At 44.8% G+C, this 18,602-nt stretch overlaps 1 protein-coding gene across 3 annotated transcripts in view; it reads left to right on the top strand.

The window, feature by feature from the left end:
- Nucleotides 1–18,602, top strand: part of YPEL2 (yippee like 2) — a 105,897-nt gene that overhangs the window by 15,090 nt on the left and 72,205 nt on the right. For 2 of the 3 annotated variants that reach the window (XM_030296870.1, XM_030296871.1), the window contains exon 1: nt 6,853–7,068. In XM_030296870.1, coding sequence (XP_030152730.1) covers nt 6,952–7,068 — 117 coding nt within the window. In that variant the 5' untranslated portion in view covers nt 6,853–6,951. Of the gene's footprint in view, nt 1–6,754; nt 7,069–18,602 lie in introns of those variants that run through there. The other variant, XM_030296872.2, reaches the window with a different exon arrangement.

The raw sequence follows: 18,602 nt of genomic DNA, 5'->3' as shown, positions 1-18,602 counted from the left end.
GCCCTATGTCCAGGGTAGAGATGAATGGTTAACTTTGTTTATGAGAGTGGTTCTGGGTGCCTGGGTGACTCAGTCCGTTAAGCGTCTGACTCTTGATTTCAGCTCACATCATGATCTACTGGTTTGTGAGATTCAGCCCCACTTTGGACTCTGCACTGGCAGTGTGGACCCTGCTTGGGATTCTCTCCCTCCCTTTCTCTTCTGTGTCTCTCCCCACCTCTCCCCTGCTCTCTCTCTCTCCCAAAATAAAAAAGTAAACTTTCAAATTCCAAAAAAAAGGAAAGAAAGAAAGAAAGAAAAAAAAAAAAAGAAATAAAGAATGGTTCCTTGAAGATCCAAGCTGGCTTTTATTATCATCTGAATGAATTTGAAGTGCTGCCTGGGTCCAGTTCTACACAGTGGGTAACTAGGAATGATGACATTGATCTTCCTGTGTGCCTTGCTCATCAGCTCCATGGTAGTTGTAATAGGGGTATTTCAGTAAAGTTTTCACTAGTGGCCCCATTGTGGGGTTAGTTGAATCAGGGTGGGCTACAGAGGTAACTTTTCCACAGCACTAAGTGATAGAATGGTCTGTTTGGAATGATATAGCAATAATGTTAGATCCCCAGCTAAGCCACAAAAATCTACTTAAAGCAGTGTACCTTTAAGTGGATTAATTTAGGCCCTAACCCTGTAACCACTTTGAGTCAATGTGGGAGATAGGAACACTGCCCATTTGGGTCTTGTGAATAGAAAGTTCCCGCGCTTTTTCTCCCTTGCTGGTAAGGATGATTACAGCTAATTAGGGTTATCGAATGCTAACTCATCCAGGTGCTATGCTTGAATGCTTCACTTGCAATATCTCATTTGATTCTTTTGTCTCCTCCACAAGGTAGGCACTGTTGTTCTTCCCTTTCAGGCAACTTGCCCAGTGGTGATGCAGCTGGTGAGAAAACCCGAGACTGGACCCAAGTCTGTTGGCCTCTAGATCCTGTAATCCCTCACCAGTGGACTAACACCACCAGCCACTTCTCTTATTTGATGGTCCAGGAAAACTGGGTCTCTCTACTCCCCGGTCTGGGTTCAGGACCTTCCTCCTGGGATAGAGGCCTTCCACAGCCATTATCTCTTTTTCCTCCCTCCCAGTTCCAGAAATGGCTCACCTGGTCCTTTTCCACTGCCACCTTTTTTTTCCCCCCTCTATTAAGGGTTTCTCTCTTTCTCAATATGTGTGTAATTTAACCTAGCCCCCACAAAGGCAAAGAATGGAGTTGGATGCCAATGACAGGCCTTTGATTAATGCCCAGGACTTAGAACATCTTCTGTAGCCAAGGACCATAGTTCTGAGCATCTCAGCACAGGATCTAAGTGGGGGCTGTCAGAGGAGAGTAGTATTTTGTGGGCCCTGGGGACCCAGAGTATCTTTGCCTCCTACCTCATTACTTTGAGGGGGAAGGGAGAGACCTCAATCGTGTCTGCTATCCACACAGGGGTGGACTGGTCTAGTCAGCAGCCCAATGGGAAGCAGAGGGAGTTCAGTTCAATAATGGCTGCTACTGTGTGCTCTCTGCTGCTGAGTCCAGGGAGCACAAAAATGTGGTCCTTGTCCTTGGAACTTACCTCTCATGGAGGATACAGAGGTAGAAAAGGATAATTTTGGTTCCTTAAGATGGAGGTGAGCACAGAGGAAGAACAAATAAGCCCCATGTTAGGGGTGGCACTTGAGTGGAGTCTTTTTTTTTTTTTTTTTTTTTTTTTAAGAGCATGAGCAGGAGAGGGAGGGTGCAGAGAGGGAGGGAGGGAGAGAGAGAGAGAGAGAGAGAGAGAGAGAGAGAGAATCCCAAGCAGGCTCCACACCCAGTGGGAACCCCAACACAGGGCTCAATCCCAAGACCCTGGGATCACAATCTGAGTCAAAATCAAGAGTTGGATGCTCAACTGACTAAGCCACCCAGGAGCCCCTTAGCTGAATCTTAATGGACAAGTTAAAGGGCCTAGTAAGAAGAGGTGGGAAGAATGTGTCAGGCTGAGGGAGTGGCATCAACAAAACTGTGGAAGGGTGAAATGCAAGTATGGTGTATTAGAGGGAGCTAAGAGTTTGATAGCCAAATCTGAGCACTTAGGAGAGTCCCTGATACATGGTAGACCCTTAAATGTCAGTTTAAAAAATGGGAGTATAGAGTATGAGGTGTGGTAGAGATGAATCTGAAGCAGTTTGTGGGTGTCAATGGTAGATGGTTATCAGTGGTAGTACACACTAGGAATTTATTGTGTACTTACAGGTGCACAAGCTGAGTATTAGTTAATCTTCACAGAGTCTTATGAAGCTGATATTATTATTCCTGTTTTCTAATGAGGATGGTAGCATGGTTCGGAGGTTAAGTAAATTTCCCAAAGGTCACACAGCCTGTAAAGGTTAAAACAGATTTAAAAACCCTGAGTATGGTTCTAGAGCCCATCTTAACTACTGCTCTGTGTTGCTTTTCTTTTTCTTTTTTTTTTTTAACTTTTAAAAATTTTTTATAAAATGTTTATTTTTGAGAGTGTGAGCAGGGGAGGGGCAGAAAGAGAGAGAGAGGGGGACAGAAGGTATGAAGCAGGTTCTGCACTGATAGCAGAGTGCCCGATGTGGGGCTTGAACCCACAAATGCACGAGCCATGAGATCATGACCTGAGCCAAAGTTGGACACTGGACGCTTAACCGACTGAGCCATCAAGGCATCCCCTCTATTGCCTTTTTGAAGGCCATGGGAGTGACAAAACGGTCAAATCTGCTTTTTAAATAGGTAACAATGGCTGCAATACAGAGGATGGATTTGAAAGGGAAAAGAGGCTCAGGGGCCTGCTAGGGCTGTATAAATCAGAGATGTGTTCTTGGCAGTCCTTTAGGGCATGTAGGAGCATGGCCACTGAAGAAGCCACCTCTTAGAAGGACCTCAGTAGCAATTAGGGAAGCACTTCTATGGCTCCTCCAGTGTCATCCATCACCTCCTTGTTGCCTTGAAAAGTCTAGGTTTGGAGAAATGTCACCCCAAAAGTGCCATCTCCTGTGCTGCCCAAGGACAAGTGAGAGGGTCCTAATGGAAGTGGCGATATAATCCTCAAGCCTCTTTTCTTTCTTTCTTTCTTTCTTTCTTTCTTTCTTTCTTTCTTTCTTTCTTTCTTTCTTTCTAAGTAGCAGCATCTTTTTCTAATTGACCACTAAAAATAATAGCTATAATTTGGTATAATTGTATGCCAACACTGTGTATGTTCTGACATGTCATTTGCTGCTCATGACCCTGTGTATGTTGGTATTTGAGTTGGGGAAGCTGAGGGTCCAGTGGTTGATTCCACAGCCCACTTCTTTTCCGGGCAGTCTTTGCCTACCCTCCACCAAAGTACCCCACAAAAACAACAGACTGGTGCTGTCCTGTGGCTGGAGGTGTTACTTCCCCTAGTGAGTTCCACCTTCTCAGTTTGTGTGGTCCCTTGTCTCCCACCTCATTCATCGAGTTCTTTCATGGCTTCCCTGGAGAATCTGTCCCTTCTGCCCCTCCATCCTGGGGACATTCAGAAATTTTTCTTCTGAGTTCCAGCTGCGGTTGTGGCTCCTGGTGGAAAAGGCCTGTCAGGTGGGACAGCCAGGTTTGCTGTGTGCTCCCTGTGCATTTGGCTCTCAAAGTGCAGTATCTGGGGTCTTTGTTTTTAATCATAATAGTTCACATCTTTTCTTTCCGTGCTGATCAGCAGGAGCCAGCTGGGGCTGGTAGCAAATCTTCCTTTAATTTCCACTGTGATGGATTATTGCTTCACTTAAAATGGTGTTTAATTTGTACATGTGCCCTGAGGCTTTTAAATATCGAGCTCATTTGATTATTGTTGGAAATCAATTTGGACTCCAGTATGTTCAACGAGTTGGACTCGTGAAGCCCCATGGAGCTTATGGCCCCGTTACAGGTACCAAAGTCCAACAATCAAAATGTGGTGAGTTCTATAGCCTCATACCCTAGTTTCTTCCCTTAAAGAAAAAAAAAATCCATCTATTTTACCTTCCTTCCTAAGAATTGACTCAAAGACGCAGCTTTTAAAATTTTCGCTTAAGAGGGAAGAAGACAGTAATAGATGATTACTTTTTGGACCTAGCGGTCATCCTTTTTTTTTTTTTTTTTCTGTGACAGCCTACTGTTTCTCTTTTTAGACACAAGGACCCTCTCTTGATTCTGCTTCAGCTTGCTTTCTACTTACCCCCTCTCATTACTTCCAGCTTGCCCTGTAGTGCTTGGACAAGATGCATATTTCAGCAAGCCACTTTTTCTTTCCTTGCTTTTCCTTTAGATGGCTGTGAATTCCTATGAAAAGAGGGAGAGGAGCAGAATGAACAGCAAAGTCTCATGCCTGCTGTTTAGGCTCCCCGGGGTTTCTCTAGTACCAAGCAGCCTGAGATATTGCTTATGGGGTCAATTTTTCTTTTGTCTTTTTAAGTTCAGAACTATGGTATGCAGTGAATGTGCGTGCATGGGTATGTGTTTGTATGTGACATGTTCACAATGAGTACAGACTATAAATGCTTATTCCTCAGAAGGAGCTTTGAACAAGTTTTGGAATTCAGATTTGAAGCTGAGCATAACCAGAAACCCCTGTGTACAAACTTTTTTTTTTTTTTCTTCCCCTGTCGTTTCCTACAGAAGAGAAGTGAGAGAAGAAATAATTCTACTCTGGGGAAATGCATAATTTAGAAGCTGTCTGCATGCATAAGAAAACAGACTCTGTGGCTGCTCTATAAACCCAGACTGGCAGCCAGGGCTCGTTGTTTCCTTTTCTTCCTTCAGTGTTTGTATAAGACTGATGGGACCCACGCTCCTAGTGCTCCCCACTGGGCAGCTAAGGCTGTGGACTTCAGAAGCTGGCCTGGGGAAAGCCTTGAGCTCATTTCCCTGCTTGCCTTTCCTATTTTCTACCCTGACCTACCACCCCTTTCTTTCCTGGAGATAACTGCCCTTCCTGTGAGTGAAACAGAGGTATTGGAAAGTTCAAGGGTATTTCAGGAAACCCTAGGCAGGGTACTTGTCTCTTTCTACCACCTGTAACACCTCAACACCCAACACCATTGGTCTACCATGGGTTTTTGTTTTGACCAGACTCACCTTACCTGCTATCAAAAGATGTCCATGGTGAGAAGGAGGGGCTCTGGTCCAAGGGGTCATGATCTTCCTTCCTCATCTCCTATTATGACCAGGCCTAACTCTGAGGTAAAGCTAGGGAAACTAATTCTCACTTCCAAATTCTTCCAAGTATTTCTGTACTGTTCAGTTTACCCTGATTTCACATCTTTAAAAATAGTGGTGGGGAGACCAAGCAGGGAAAACACTATACCTGGGCCCCAGTAAGTCTGAATCCCTTCAATAGTTGGACACCTCATGTGTAATTGGTCATCCTGAATGTGGAGCCACTGTTGTCCTTCAGCCTAATGCTGGCCCATGCTGTTGGCCATTCAGGAAGATATACAGAGTCCTAGAGGTATAGTGAGGGTATAGTGGCTCTCAGTGACTGCTGTAGTGGGAAAGATATCAGGGAGGAGGGCAGCATCCCTTTGGAAGATTTGGTTAGTGAGGTTTAGAGGAAAAAGAGGACTATGATTTGCAACTTTCTCTAAACATCCAGATGGATCCCAGACACAACCCAGAAGATCTGATTTTATTTGTCTTCCTCCCCCGGCTCTCTAAATAATTTTATCTTCAAAGCATGATGCAGGCATTAATTAACACTGTGGCTCTCCTGGGAGGTAGGCAAGTGGGAACACCACCCCTGTTAGTGAAGCCCAAGGAATAGGCAGGTTCAGAAGCTTTAGGTGGGGGAGCCAGAGAAGCAGGGTATGTTTTGAGGTTTTGCCCTCAGACCTTTACTTGGACATAGCCTGGAAGCCACCCACTTTCTCAGTGTCCTTGGTTCCTAGTAGAATAAAATTGCTGAGGCAATGGCAGAAGAGATGTTTGGCACTGTGGGATGACTAATGGGAACTTTGAGGGTTGAGGAGAGATTCTGGTAAAATTCACTGTCATTGTGAATTTTAGATGCAGGGGTCTGATTGTGCCATTTGTTTCATTCATTTCCTTGCTTGCTTTTCAAACAAACAAACAAAAAAAGTACTAAACATCTATTTCTGGGCAAGGTATGGCAAAAGAGCTTGCTAACCATAAGGGACCCTGCTGGTTGGGAACTTGATCCTTTGTATCCCATGCTTGATCCATAAAGCAAAGGGTGGGATGGAGCATGGTGGTTTCTGCTGGTAGTGGTTTCAAGTGTTGGAAGACTCCAGGTATCTGGAAATGGATGAGACATATATCTGTGACTGTTGATGTAGTGACTTTGTAGAGGCTGAACTTTGCCTTTTCCTTTAGCCATATATCTTGGTTGGCTCAGAAGAGGAGGCCTTTAGGAGTCTTCTCCCTGGGGCTACAGGTGGCGCATCCTTAAGCCTGGCCTCTTACAGGGTCCCCTAAGAATGGTGATCATGCCCATTTCTGAATGTTGGTGGAGGGTAGGTGGGGTGGCCGTTGAGTACCCTGAGTTGATACTGAACCTCCAACTCTAGAAAAGCAGCAACACTGGGATCTCCAGTAGTTTCTTTCTCATTCATTGGGTATCTTGGCAATGATGACAAGAGACAGAGAAGGGGTCATTTTTTCCTATAAATGTTGCCCTCTCTCTTGGGTGGCAGTTGGACTCTACTTGCTTTGAAGGAAGCCCTGTTCCATCAGTTAATGATATTCCCCTTATCTTGGCACTGCAGGCTGCTGAGAACCAGCCCTAGACCTCTGCTTGAGGGTCCTTCCTCTGAAGACATCACCAGTGTGTGGAGCGTGCCCCACACCCACCCCCTGCCAAACCACGGCCTTTACCTGTGTCTTCCGGTGTTTCCCGTGCGACCCATCCTGTGGGAGTGCCTCGTGGGCCACTCCAGAGTTCACTCCACGCTCTACGGCACCAATGGTGAAGATGACAAGATCCAAGACTTTCCAGGCATATTTGCCTTCCTGCCACCGGACCTACAGCTGCATTCACTGCAGAGCCCACTTGGCCAATCATGATGAACTCATTTCCAAGGTACATGTTCCCTGCAGGCCTTGCTTGCCCACCCTGGGTGTGGGGGGCATTTCTGGCTCATGAGGTTGCACAGGTTTATAAACTCTCCCAAAGAGCCCGGGATATTTGTGGGTTTTTTGTTTTGTTTTGTTTTGTTTTGTTTTGTTTTGTTTTGTTTTGTTTTGTGTTTTTTTACAGGTTCCCTTCCTGGCTGTCTCACTCAACTGAGAAATAACTCTTGAGTTGGAGGGAGAGTGTACTAGTTTAGTATGTAATTTTGGAAATTAAATGTCATCCCTGTTGGTGGCTGGGGGAGCTGGTGGCTCACAGGCCAGAGGGGAGAGGGGCTGAAGAGTGATTGGAGCCTTTCGCTAGGCTGGCTTAACTCAGGTTGGCAGGTGAATGCCATGTAGAGGGCTGCATGCCTGGAAAGTGAGCTCTAAGAAAGGTGGTAGGGGCAGGATATCTTAGAGGAGGCACTTCTTAGCTGACATGAGAAAGGATATTGCCTGCTAAGCCCCCTGGGAAGGTTACAAGATGACTGAGTTACTAAAATGGGTGTCCTTTGGGGAGGACCAAAAGTGGCTTGGTAAAGAGCTGACCCTGTCCTGTGGGGGTCTTTAGGGCTTCTACATGAGATAATATGGTGTGACACTTGATCAAAATTAGAAGAAATAATGGAACCCTATTTTCCTGGAAAAGCATTAGCAACTGCTTCCTAAAGTTGGGGCAGGGAGATTATTAATAAATCAATAAACATCCCAGTTGTTCTATCCAGGAACTGGCTCCTTCAGGCAGCATTCTCAGGGTGGTAGCTACCTCCCTCCTGGCCCTAAATTCCCATGAGAGGAGAAATGGGTTTTACTAGGCTGCACAAAAAGGATAAAGATCATGGGGACCTTTTCCCTCTAAAAACCATCCTTCCTCAGAACCTGGACTTCATGCCATTAAATAAAAAAACAAGCCAACCTGTAATCATACCCAGACTAAATTAAAAAAAAAAAAGTGCTCTTGATCTGTTTACAAGAACTTCTAGAAAAGGTGGCATCACTTTTCCCTGGCTCTGGCTCGATAGCCCAGCCAGAGAGAAGGCTGGGAGATGAGGGTCAGTAGTTCTAGAACAGTCCCTAGACTGTTGTTCTAGAACAACCATGTGTGGTTGTGGGGCTTCTCAAATCAGGACTAAGAATGGAAGTCCTCCTTCTAGGCCTATTCCAAGATCTAGGGTTACTACAGAGTTTGAATCCTGGAGCCCTCAGAGTCTTGACCTCTGGCCCGCTTTTACTTCTCTAGGTTTCTGCTAATTACTTTCCTTTATGCCATTTATGTTCCAGCCAGCCTGTAGCTCCCTTCTCTGTCAATAGACTCATCTTGTCTCAGATTCAGCTTGAATCTTTTGGGAATCCCTCAAGTCTGGAATTTTGGATGTGGGGAGGCTGTGTCAGTGAGGAAAGAGAGGATCAGTCCTCTTTGCTTTGGAAGGGGGCCTACAAGCTTGGAGGGAAAATGTGAGCTGTCCTATTTCTGGAAATCTCCAGGGAAAAATGGAAGTCAAGACATCCTTTTAATACCACGAGAAAGTGCTATGTATCATAAGAAATTGAGGTAACAATAAAATGTATTTTAGCACCTTCTATGTATTAAAAACTGCTACTTGACACTTTGTAAATGTTACCTCACTTAACCCTCATAAGAAGACTTTAAGGTAGGCTATAGTAATCATTTTATGGATGGAGAAGTTGAGACTCATACAGGCTGTCCAAGAATGCAAATTGGAGGCTTAAAGGAGAGAGAGCAATTACTTTGAGTGTGTTCAAGAAGGATTTCTGGAAGGGGTGGTATTTGAGCTGGGTCTTGTGAGATGTACAGAAAGGAACAGTGTGGAGATGGTAGTGGCCTTCCACACTGAAGTTTGGAGCCTGGTATTCAGGGCCTTGGACAATCTGGCCTTTTGAGTTTGATTTCTTGCCAGTTCGTTGCTTTATTTTCCAACCACTTGGAACTAAGCAACATCCCTGAATATGCAGATGGGGGTATTTCAGTCCTCTGTGCCTCAGCCAACAGCATCCCTTCTTCCTCACCTCTTTCCTCTCTCCCAGGAACTTTTATACATTCTCCTTCATCTGGGACCATATCTACTAGTTTGGTGTCTCTGGGTTAGAACCTGACCCATGGCAAGAGCTCAGTAAATGAACAGATAAACAGATGGGTGGAGCCTGAGCCTTAGGAGAAGACCAGTGATGAGCAAAAAATGTCTTTGTTGGCCTCATGTCCTCCTTCCTGCCCCTTCTGGGGCAGAAAGGCTCATTCACAAGTCCAGGCCAAAGTCAGCACAGGCTTCAGTTTCACTGGCCACAACCGGTGCACAGATGGGGTGCATTAGAGCTTGATGATTTAAAAAGTTGGGTTAAATGCCTGGCTGTGGGGAGAGGGTGAGGGAACTGTGGCTGGCACGGCACAAAGATTCCTTTATTTCATTCCGCAGCCACCCCCAGCATTAAATAATCTATAGATTCTTATGCAGGTCCACTTAACGGAAAGATCACTGCCCCAGCCCCCTCCTTGGAAAATGGGCCTTTCTTTTCATTTTGTTTCTCTCTTCCATTTAAGAAAGTTCAGGGAGAGAATGTTTCTCCTGTTCTCCCCTCTTGACATAATCTCCTATGCGGTTTCAGAATCTGCCCAGTGGGAGTTAGGAGCTGGGAAGCAGATAACTGGAGCAGCAGTGTAATTAAATGATACTTTGTACTTGTAATAGAGCCTTTCATCTGGAAGCCTGACATTCCGTTGTTTGGTTTAAAAAAAAAAAAAAAAGTGAGTCTGACTTCCTTATGGAGAAGTGAACACAAAGGTCCAGAGAACTAAAGCTCGGAGTATGTGGCTGGTAGAGAACTGGGAACAGAGTCAGGACTTTGGGCTCCCGTGGAAATGTGTAGTTGCAAAGTTTTGAACAATTAGGGTCTATACTGAGGTGGTGGAAAGAATCCTGCACCAGGCTTTCCACCGTCCTGGCTTGCTGTAAATCCCTAGAGGCCTCATTGCCTGGAATCAACTGTCCAACCTCTGAGTCTCAGTTTCTCACTAATAATTTTTTTTTTTTACATCTATTTATTTTTGAGGGACAGAGACAGCATGAACAGGGGAGGGGCAGAGAAAGAGGGAGACACAGAATCCGAAGCAGGCTCCAGGCTCCGAGCTGTCAGCACAGAGCCCGACGCAGGGCTCTAACCCACGAACCGTGAGATCACGACCTGAGCCGAAGTCAGATGCTTAACCGACTGAGCCACCCAGGCGCCCCTCAGTTTCTCACTAATAAAAGGAATGAAGTAATATTTGCTGTGTGTAATGCCCAGTAGCTAGCACTTCCTGTGTGCTTACTATGTGCCATCTCCATGACAGTCCTGGAAAGTAGATATAACCATATTTGAAGGTTCGGTGAGGAGGTTTACCTCATTGGGTTGTTACGAGGCTGGATGAGATCATGGGTGTGGGGGTGGTTGGCAAATCACAAAGCTCCTATGCAAATACATAGTGTAGTCCCTTTGCTTCTCTTGGTCCAAAGCGGGATTGGGGGTGACAGAGGGGATTGTTCTTGCCTGATACTAAGCAAATTTAGTCTAGCTAAGGTAGTTTCACTTTAGAACCTGGAGCCCAGGAGTTTGATTTAAGAGGAAAAGGCCATAGAAGAGGACGACAGTAAAGTTTGTGTGTGTCTGCACAAAGGTAACAGCATTGCTCTGTAGGATGGGGGTGGGGGTGCTCTTTGAATTGATGACAGAACTATCTAGGGAATGTGCTGAGACATCCTACATTTTCTTAGGGGGTGTTGTGGTCTAAATGCTGGAGTGTTTGCATGCAGAGGTATTTTAAGTTGGCATGAGGAATTGCTCACATTGTTTTTTCTCACTTCACGGTGCAAGCCCCATTATAAAAATATACTGTGGTTATCAAATAATAATAGTTTCAGTTGGAACAGCTAGTTGCCCCAAGCGGGAACAATCGAATGCTCATTGCAGTGGAAACTAGCTATTATGGAAGCCTGGATCTTCACAAATTTTTTTCATGAAAATTTTCTGTCTGAGATCCTTCCTTTGTTTCTCTCCTGCCGACCTATCACTGTTTGATGGCATTGTGGAGCAGGATATTTGGGAATGGTGAGTTGGATTAACCTCTCACAAACTCACTTTGGGGATGATGGCTTCATTCCAAGACCCAGTTTGCTCTGGTCCTTGGAGGGAAGCTGTTGTAGGAGGCTGCAGAGTGGGTGTCCAGTGCAGGGGGAAGGTAGAAAGCTGTTTATTGCTATGTCCAATCTTCAGGTCAGATTATCTTCTGGTGGCAAATACAGAACTCCTAGAATTGCAGATCATCTAGCCCAGCCTCTCTTCATGAGGAAACAGGCTGTGGGCAACTTAGTGACTGGCCTGAGGTTCCACAGCCTCAGAACCACACATCTGTATTTCGTGCTCCCTCAGCTGTGCTCTGTGTGAAGAGCTCTGGCTTTTTTCAAGCACTGGGCCTCCTTGTGAGGCTGGGAGGTTTTAGGAGGCCAGTTCTTTTTGTTCCCTGTAGGGTTCCATTTGCCTTACAGCAGTAGCATTTTGGTTTTCCTTGCCTGCTTAGATGTAAGGTACAGCATTGCTTTGAGAAAAGTGGTGGGGAGGAGAGTGTTCTGAGGCCATGTATTGGTCTAGTGGCTACTGAGAGGCCCCCTTTGCCCGCCGTGGCTTCTGAACCTCTGCTTCTGAGCACTAGTGTTCAACACCAGTGATTCTCAAAAAGACTAGTACCCATAACACAGTGGCTTATAGGTAGTGGACATAGAGGGGTGCTGATGTGGAAGTCCAGAGATCTGTTCTATCCTTTCCATTCTACTCGTCAGGGATGTGTTTCTCTTCATTTACACCACCCACCAGCTTGTCTTTAATATATAATAAATATCCTGGAAAGTTCGATGTTAAAAATAAATATAAGAACAGAATTTCTAAAAATCCACTCATTTCTTTTTCTCCAAGTGTCTTGAAAATGTTATAGTGAGGGGCACCTGGGTGGCTCAGTCGGTTAAGCATCTGACTTCGGCTCAGGTCATGATCTCGCGGTCCATGAGTTCAAACCCCGCGTCAGGCTCTGTGCTGACAGCTCAGAGCCTGGAGCCTGTTTCAGATTCTATGTCTCCCTCTCTCTCTGATCCTCCCCCATTCATGCTGTCTCTCCCTGTCTCAAAAATAAATAAACGTTAAAAAAAAATAAAAAAAAAAAAAAAGAAAATGTTATAGTGAGCTTTGGATTGTATTTAGTAGTGTTAATGACAGCTGTGTCACAGCAAGCAGTATAATTCATAAAGAATATATATGATACGATGTGGCTCTTGAAGATAATTCTGAGCTTTCCTAACTAGCAAAATATATGTTGAATTCCAATTTTATTAATTGAAAGGTTTTTGGTGTCCAATGGATATGTGACAACGATTCTTAAAAAAACTGTAGGGGTGCCTGGGTGGCGCAGCCGGTTAAGCGTCCGACTTCAGCCAGGTCACGATCTCACGGTCCGTGAGTTCGAGCCCCGCGTCAGGCTCTGGGCTGATGGCTCAGAGCCTGGAGCCTGTTTCCGATTCTGTGTCTCCCTCTCTCTCTCTGCCCCTCCCCCGTTCATGCTCTGTCTCTCTCTGTCCCAAAAATAAATAAACGTTGAAAAAAATTAAAAAAAAAACTGTAATGCAGTAAAATTAGTATTTCTATTCTAGCAGGAGGGGAAAACTAGATTATATGTAAACCTATAGATGTCTATAGCATAAAAAGTGAAATTTTTGTTTCTGAAATAACGTGACCTATGATTGTACCAGAGTTGCTGATGGGCTTTAAGAAAAAAGATGTCAGTAACAACCATGTTGGTAGGACCCATACCATAGTGGGTACCTTTGCTTCTTTTGCAGTGTTTGTTGGTTTCCTAAACAGCATTTCTGAGGTACAGCAAAGGCAGAAGTGATAAATTATGGAAGAGTTCCAACATAAACCAATAAGCCCCGTTTAAAAACACATTCAATCAATTTAGCTTTTGTAAAACCTTAAATCACTGACTTCTTTTTCCCAACTATCTGACCTTTGAAAGCCCTAATCTTCTGATGAAGTGATAGTTCTGGAGGAGTGCAAAAGGGCTGTCTGTTGATCACTTGGGAAGGGGTGACAGATCTTATACAGAAAACCTCCAAACAAAGGGATATGGTTAGATTACAGTGTTCCTTGGTGAAAAGAAACCATTTGAAGCATGTAAGGGGTAGTATATTATGGTATCTTTTCTCCATTGGGACAGAGAATGAATCACTTCAGCGTAGGATAAGTCATAAATTATTGCTAGGTTAAATTGTATAGCATGATTGTTCGAACATAGAACCACCTTCACTGGATCTCAGAGGCCACTGGGAGGTGGGGGTGGAGGGCAGTGGGGGCTGTGCCTGTACATGCAGTTTTGTCTCATGGGCACTGTTCTGTAATTGCACATGTACTAAATATGTACCCTGTGTAGCACTCTAGTAGATATTATAATATTACCCTCAAGGATTTTATCCTCAAGGAACTTGGACTCTAGCTGGGAGATAATAGGTTCATAAGTCATCCCTTCTTGAAATTTGTATTTCACCTTATGTTTATCTTAGGGCACTTATCACAGTGTAACAGCACATATCTCCATTAGCTTGTGAAATGCTTGAGGAGATAATTGTGATACCATCTTTGTTTCTCCAGCACTCTTCACAGCTCCCAAAGACTGGTAGATTTTCAGTGAATATATGAACAAATGACAATTATTATTCCAAAATAGAGACAGACATAAGAGGGTCTTAATTTGGAGCTCATGGACTGGCTTCAGGGAATCTCTGAAACTGTATGTTCAATTCTATGTGCATATCTGTTTTTCAAGAGAGGGTTCCGTAGCTTTCTGCAGGCTCTCAAAAGTTGTTGATCAAAAAAACCCAAAAAAGACACCATTAAAATCCATCTGTCTAGGAATTGAAGTTCAGGGAAGACTTGGTAGAAGAAGTGACATTGAGGTGTGCCTTGAAGCAAGAACCTGGACATGCGGAAATGGATGGGGAGGGACCAGTAAAAAGAGCAGCGTGAACAAAGAAGTGCAGGCAGGAAGCATGAGGGAGCAGCCATTCCTATAGGTTAGATGTTGAGGAGATGTGTGAAAACAGGTCGAAGGAGTTGAAGCCAGACTGTTGGGAGAATAGAAGTCCTGGCTTTATACTGCTGGCAGTTGGGTGCCACTGAAACCTTTGAGCAAGTAATGACACAGCCAGAAAGAGCTTTGCTTTGAGATGGCAAATGTTGTCACAGTGTGGTAGGTGAACTACTAAAGAAGAGACCAGAGATGGAGGAACCAGTGTGTATGCATTGCAGTGATCTACAGGTGTTTGGGGCACATGGAAGTTATTCAGTGAAGTTTTGTTGAGCATTGCTTGGGAAAGAAATATAAGCATTCTAAGGTTTAAAATATTCTATCACTTGTAGTCATGAACAAGAGGAATTGAGTTTAGGAGGTCATACTCTGGGAGTATGGGAGACAGACCTGTCCCATAGTCATACCTGCTCCCTGTGAAAATTAATGATCTAGGCACGAGTAGAATTGCTCACCAATTTATTGTAGAGGAGCTGCTAGCGACCAAGTCTGGTGAATCATCTGTGGATTTTTTTTTTTTTTTTTGCTACAGACTGCAGGCAGCTGGAGCATGAATCTGCTCAAATGTGATCCTTTCTATGTGGTTGCTTTAAATACCAAAAGGAAATGTTGACTTGAGCTATGAGGCGTACCCTGAAAATTAACTCTGTGGTTTGCAAATGACTGTAAGGTTCCAATCATAAGATTGGTTTGTACATTAGTGTTTTGGCATTCAATAAGGAGGCTGATGATTGCAAGCTTGTGTACTTAAGATCCAAAGAAACTCTTTTCAACAGGGTGTCTTTCCTGAGAAACAAGAAGTAGGTACAGGACCCCTGCCCTGTGTTTTTATTTGAGCATTGGCACTCCCTCTGTCTCTGGAATAGTAAAGCTGCACCAATGCTGGTTTGGCTGTTTTGTTTTTTGGGGCCTGACCAGAATCCACCGTCATATGCTGATTGTTCAGTTCAATAATATTTTTTGTATTTCAAACAACTTGCCAGGCTCTGGGCTGGGTGCTAGGGATAGAGAGATGAAGCCAACATGATTCCTGTACTTAGAGTGTTATCTTTGAGGTACTTGGGAGTGTAAGCCTCACTGTGGGGGCAAAAGAGTGTTACAGATGAGGTTGTGTTGGTAACCTAAAAAAAAAAGAGGATGAAAAATCTACATTGTTGCTTTACTACTATTTATTGAACATCTACTGTGTGCTAGGGGGCCCTTTAGACATTTTCCTTATTACTCCATCACTTACTTTACCACCTCCCCTCAAGGTGGGAATTAAGCGACTTTTCTAAGGTCGTAGGTTACCAAGAAGCTGTGTGGGATACAGGTCTAGATAGGTCTATGCCTTCTTTACCATAGCTTGACAGTCATGACCTAAGTGGCTCCTTTTGGCATCAACTGTCTTCTGGTCTCTCATTAATATTGGTGGTAAATCCTACCCTGTATTCCCTCCTATCATTTGCCTTGTCTGAAAAGTCCTTCTTCCTTTCTCTCTATTCACTCTCTACCCATTTCTGAAGACTGGTTTAAGTATTTTCTAGGTTGTCTTGCTGGACTGTAGGAGTCCCTCCCCCCACTGAACGCCTATAGAAGTTCACTGTCTGGTTGTTCATTTGGTAGTTAATAATGACTGTCTTGTAATAATATGGTCTGTGTTATTGTGGTTATGGGCACTTTTTACATATAATTGTCTTGCTTCCTAATAAGATTCTAAATGACCTGGAGTCATAGACTCTCAGAACATTAGAGCTAGAGGGGCCTTTGAACCTAGATGTTCCCCTTCAGCTCCTCATTTTACAGGTTAGGAAACCAAAGACCAGAGAAACTGAGTGCCTCTTGACTTTGTACTTTGCCACCTCCTCTCTGCCATACCACCTACTGCCTTACATATAACTCGTGCTTGTAGATGCTGGAGGCAGGTCTAGGGGAGAGGGCTGATGGCTAAAACAGAAGCATCAAGGTGTATGATCTTGGGCAAGACTGTGCTCTGTAGCTTTCCTTTTTCTTCATCCATCCAAATGAGGCATTAGATTAGACTGTCATTGAAGTGTTCCATCTCTCCCTTTTTCTGATTCTAGTACATCATTATCAGAAGATAATGCAAGGCAACATAACTTAGTGGTTAACAATGCAATCTCTGAGCCAGACTACCTGGGTTCAAACCCTGACTTCTTTCTTCACTTAGTGGTTATGCAAGTTGAATAACCTCTCTGTGTCTTAATATCCTCATTGGGAAAATGGGATTACTATTAATATTAGATACCTGTAAGGTTTTTGTGGAAATGAAGTGAGGTGATCAATATAAGGTACTTCTCAGAGTGCCTGACATAATAGTAAATGCTCCATAAAGGCTGATACTTGCTATCTATGAATACTCATTAAGCAAAACCAAAGTAGCAAACATGCCCAGATCCTGGCACCCCTAATAGTCCTGGTAAACAGTTCCTTCCTTTTGTCTGAGTCTCAGCTATTACCCCTTTAGCTATACAATTACCAGTGGTCTTCTGAGACCTCTATAAACATTGAATCTCTTGCTCCTTATAATTCCAAAGGGACTAGCAGGTTTCTGGAGGTGATTAAATAACAGTGGCAGCCTCTGCTCTTGGACAGGTGGGGTTGGGCTTACCTGCAAACAGCTGTCAAGCCTCTCCAAAATTTAAATGGAAAAATCTGCCCCTGCCCCCTTCCCATCTAAGCTGTCAGATGGCGAGTTTTCCTCTGACCCACACGTCAACCAGTTACAGAGACCTTAGACTACTGTGACAACAGCAACCCAGGCAACCTGGGTGTTGGAGCCATAGCTGAGAATTGCTAGTCAGTCTGGTTCACCCTGGATGCTTCATGGGGGGGAAGGGGGGGATGTGGAGAGGTTCTTTTGAAAGAAGCTATTTTCATTATCTTTAAAAAAACAAACCCCAAAAGAATCTCTGATACCTTTGTTTGCAAAGCACTCAGCCAGCTCCTGAAGGGCGGGTTTGACCTGGTGACCCAGAGCATTGTCTCTGAGGTCAGGGCTGCCTAACCCGGGGAGCTTTAGCTCTCCGCTTCCCTCCCCTCCCCTCCCCTCCCTTGCTTATTGCTAGTGGCTGGAGTGTGACTCAGGGAAGGAGGGGGGAGGAGAGGAAGAGAGGAGGAGATGGCTCCACCAGCTGCTGCTAAAAACAACATCTAATCAGTCCATGAACTCCCTCCCCTCCCAGACCAGTGATGAGAGAGGCTGAGCAGGTGGCGCTGGCTCTCCCCTCCCTTCTGCCTCCAACACCTTTGGGCCTTTGAAGGGACAACTTATATTGTCAGAAGGAAAATGATCTAACTTTGGGGGCCCAGGAAACTCCTTTTCCTCCCTGTTAGGGCTGGTCCCAACAACAGCATTTGCTTTAACTCTCCAACAGATACTGGAGGGGACAGAAAAGTTTTTCCTTGCCCAAACAAAAGATCCCAGAATGAAACCTCCTGCACTGAACCCTACCATTTGTTCCACATTTAGCAACTCCTCTCACATGTTAGGTATTGGGAATATAGTGGCAAACAGATGTATGCTTTGCCCTCAGCCACCTTGTGCCCAGGACCCTTTGGTCACTGGAAAGCCCATTATCTGCAGAAGCAGCTGGTGGCAGTAGAAGGGATCCCCATCTGTACCTGGTACCCAGGGCTGTCTGGGGCAGCCAAGAAACCAACATTTCCATATTGCTTTCCATCCAATTTGCCTAATTTCCATGAGATGCCCAACTGTGCCGAACTTTTTTCTTCACCGTCCCTGTCCTCTGCTGCAATGTCAGCCTAGGCTCTCCCAGACTGGTAAAACTGCCAGCTAGGCTCTTGCAGCTCGAGGTGGCCGGAGAATTAGACCCACTGTTCTCTGATGTGGCTTTGGAGGAATGTCTGTTCTCAGGAACAGGCCTCTAACCATTGGGTGCTGGTTGCTTTGTTTACTTCTGAAAGCTGCACAATTTTACCCTCAGTCCCTCCCCTCTTGATGCAGAATGTTCTAAATGACAGGTAGGGCTCTGAGGAGCCCTTTAAAGACCCCTCTTCCCACCTCCCCCTCGCCCAGACACATTCACCCAGGAAACCAACAGAGAGAGGAAGTTGGAGAAACCAGACTTATTGGAGCTCCTTAAGTTCCAAGTCCCCATATTTCTTGATCCTGGCTTCAGCAGGAGAGAGAAAAAGCAAAGTGTATCTGTGGGGGAGGAAAGGTCCTCCCTGTCTGTCTCCTTCTGTGTAAAAACAACAGGCCAATCTGCCCTGGGCACTGTGGGGGCAGGTACTGGGTAAACACACAGGGAAGGAAAGCCGATAAGATAAGGGCTGACAAATCTAGGTCACCAGGCTGCTGCCAGGCACCTGTATGACTGGTCACCTTGAAACTGACAGGGGGGAGGATGGACACA

The sequence above is a fragment of the Lynx canadensis genome, chromosome E1 (genome assembly GCF_007474595.2).
Source record: "Lynx canadensis isolate LIC74 chromosome E1, mLynCan4.pri.v2, whole genome shotgun sequence".
NCBI classification, from domain to species: Eukaryota; Metazoa; Chordata; class Mammalia; order Carnivora; family Felidae; genus Lynx; species Lynx canadensis.
This window is presented reverse-complemented; position numbering and strand designations above follow the sequence as displayed.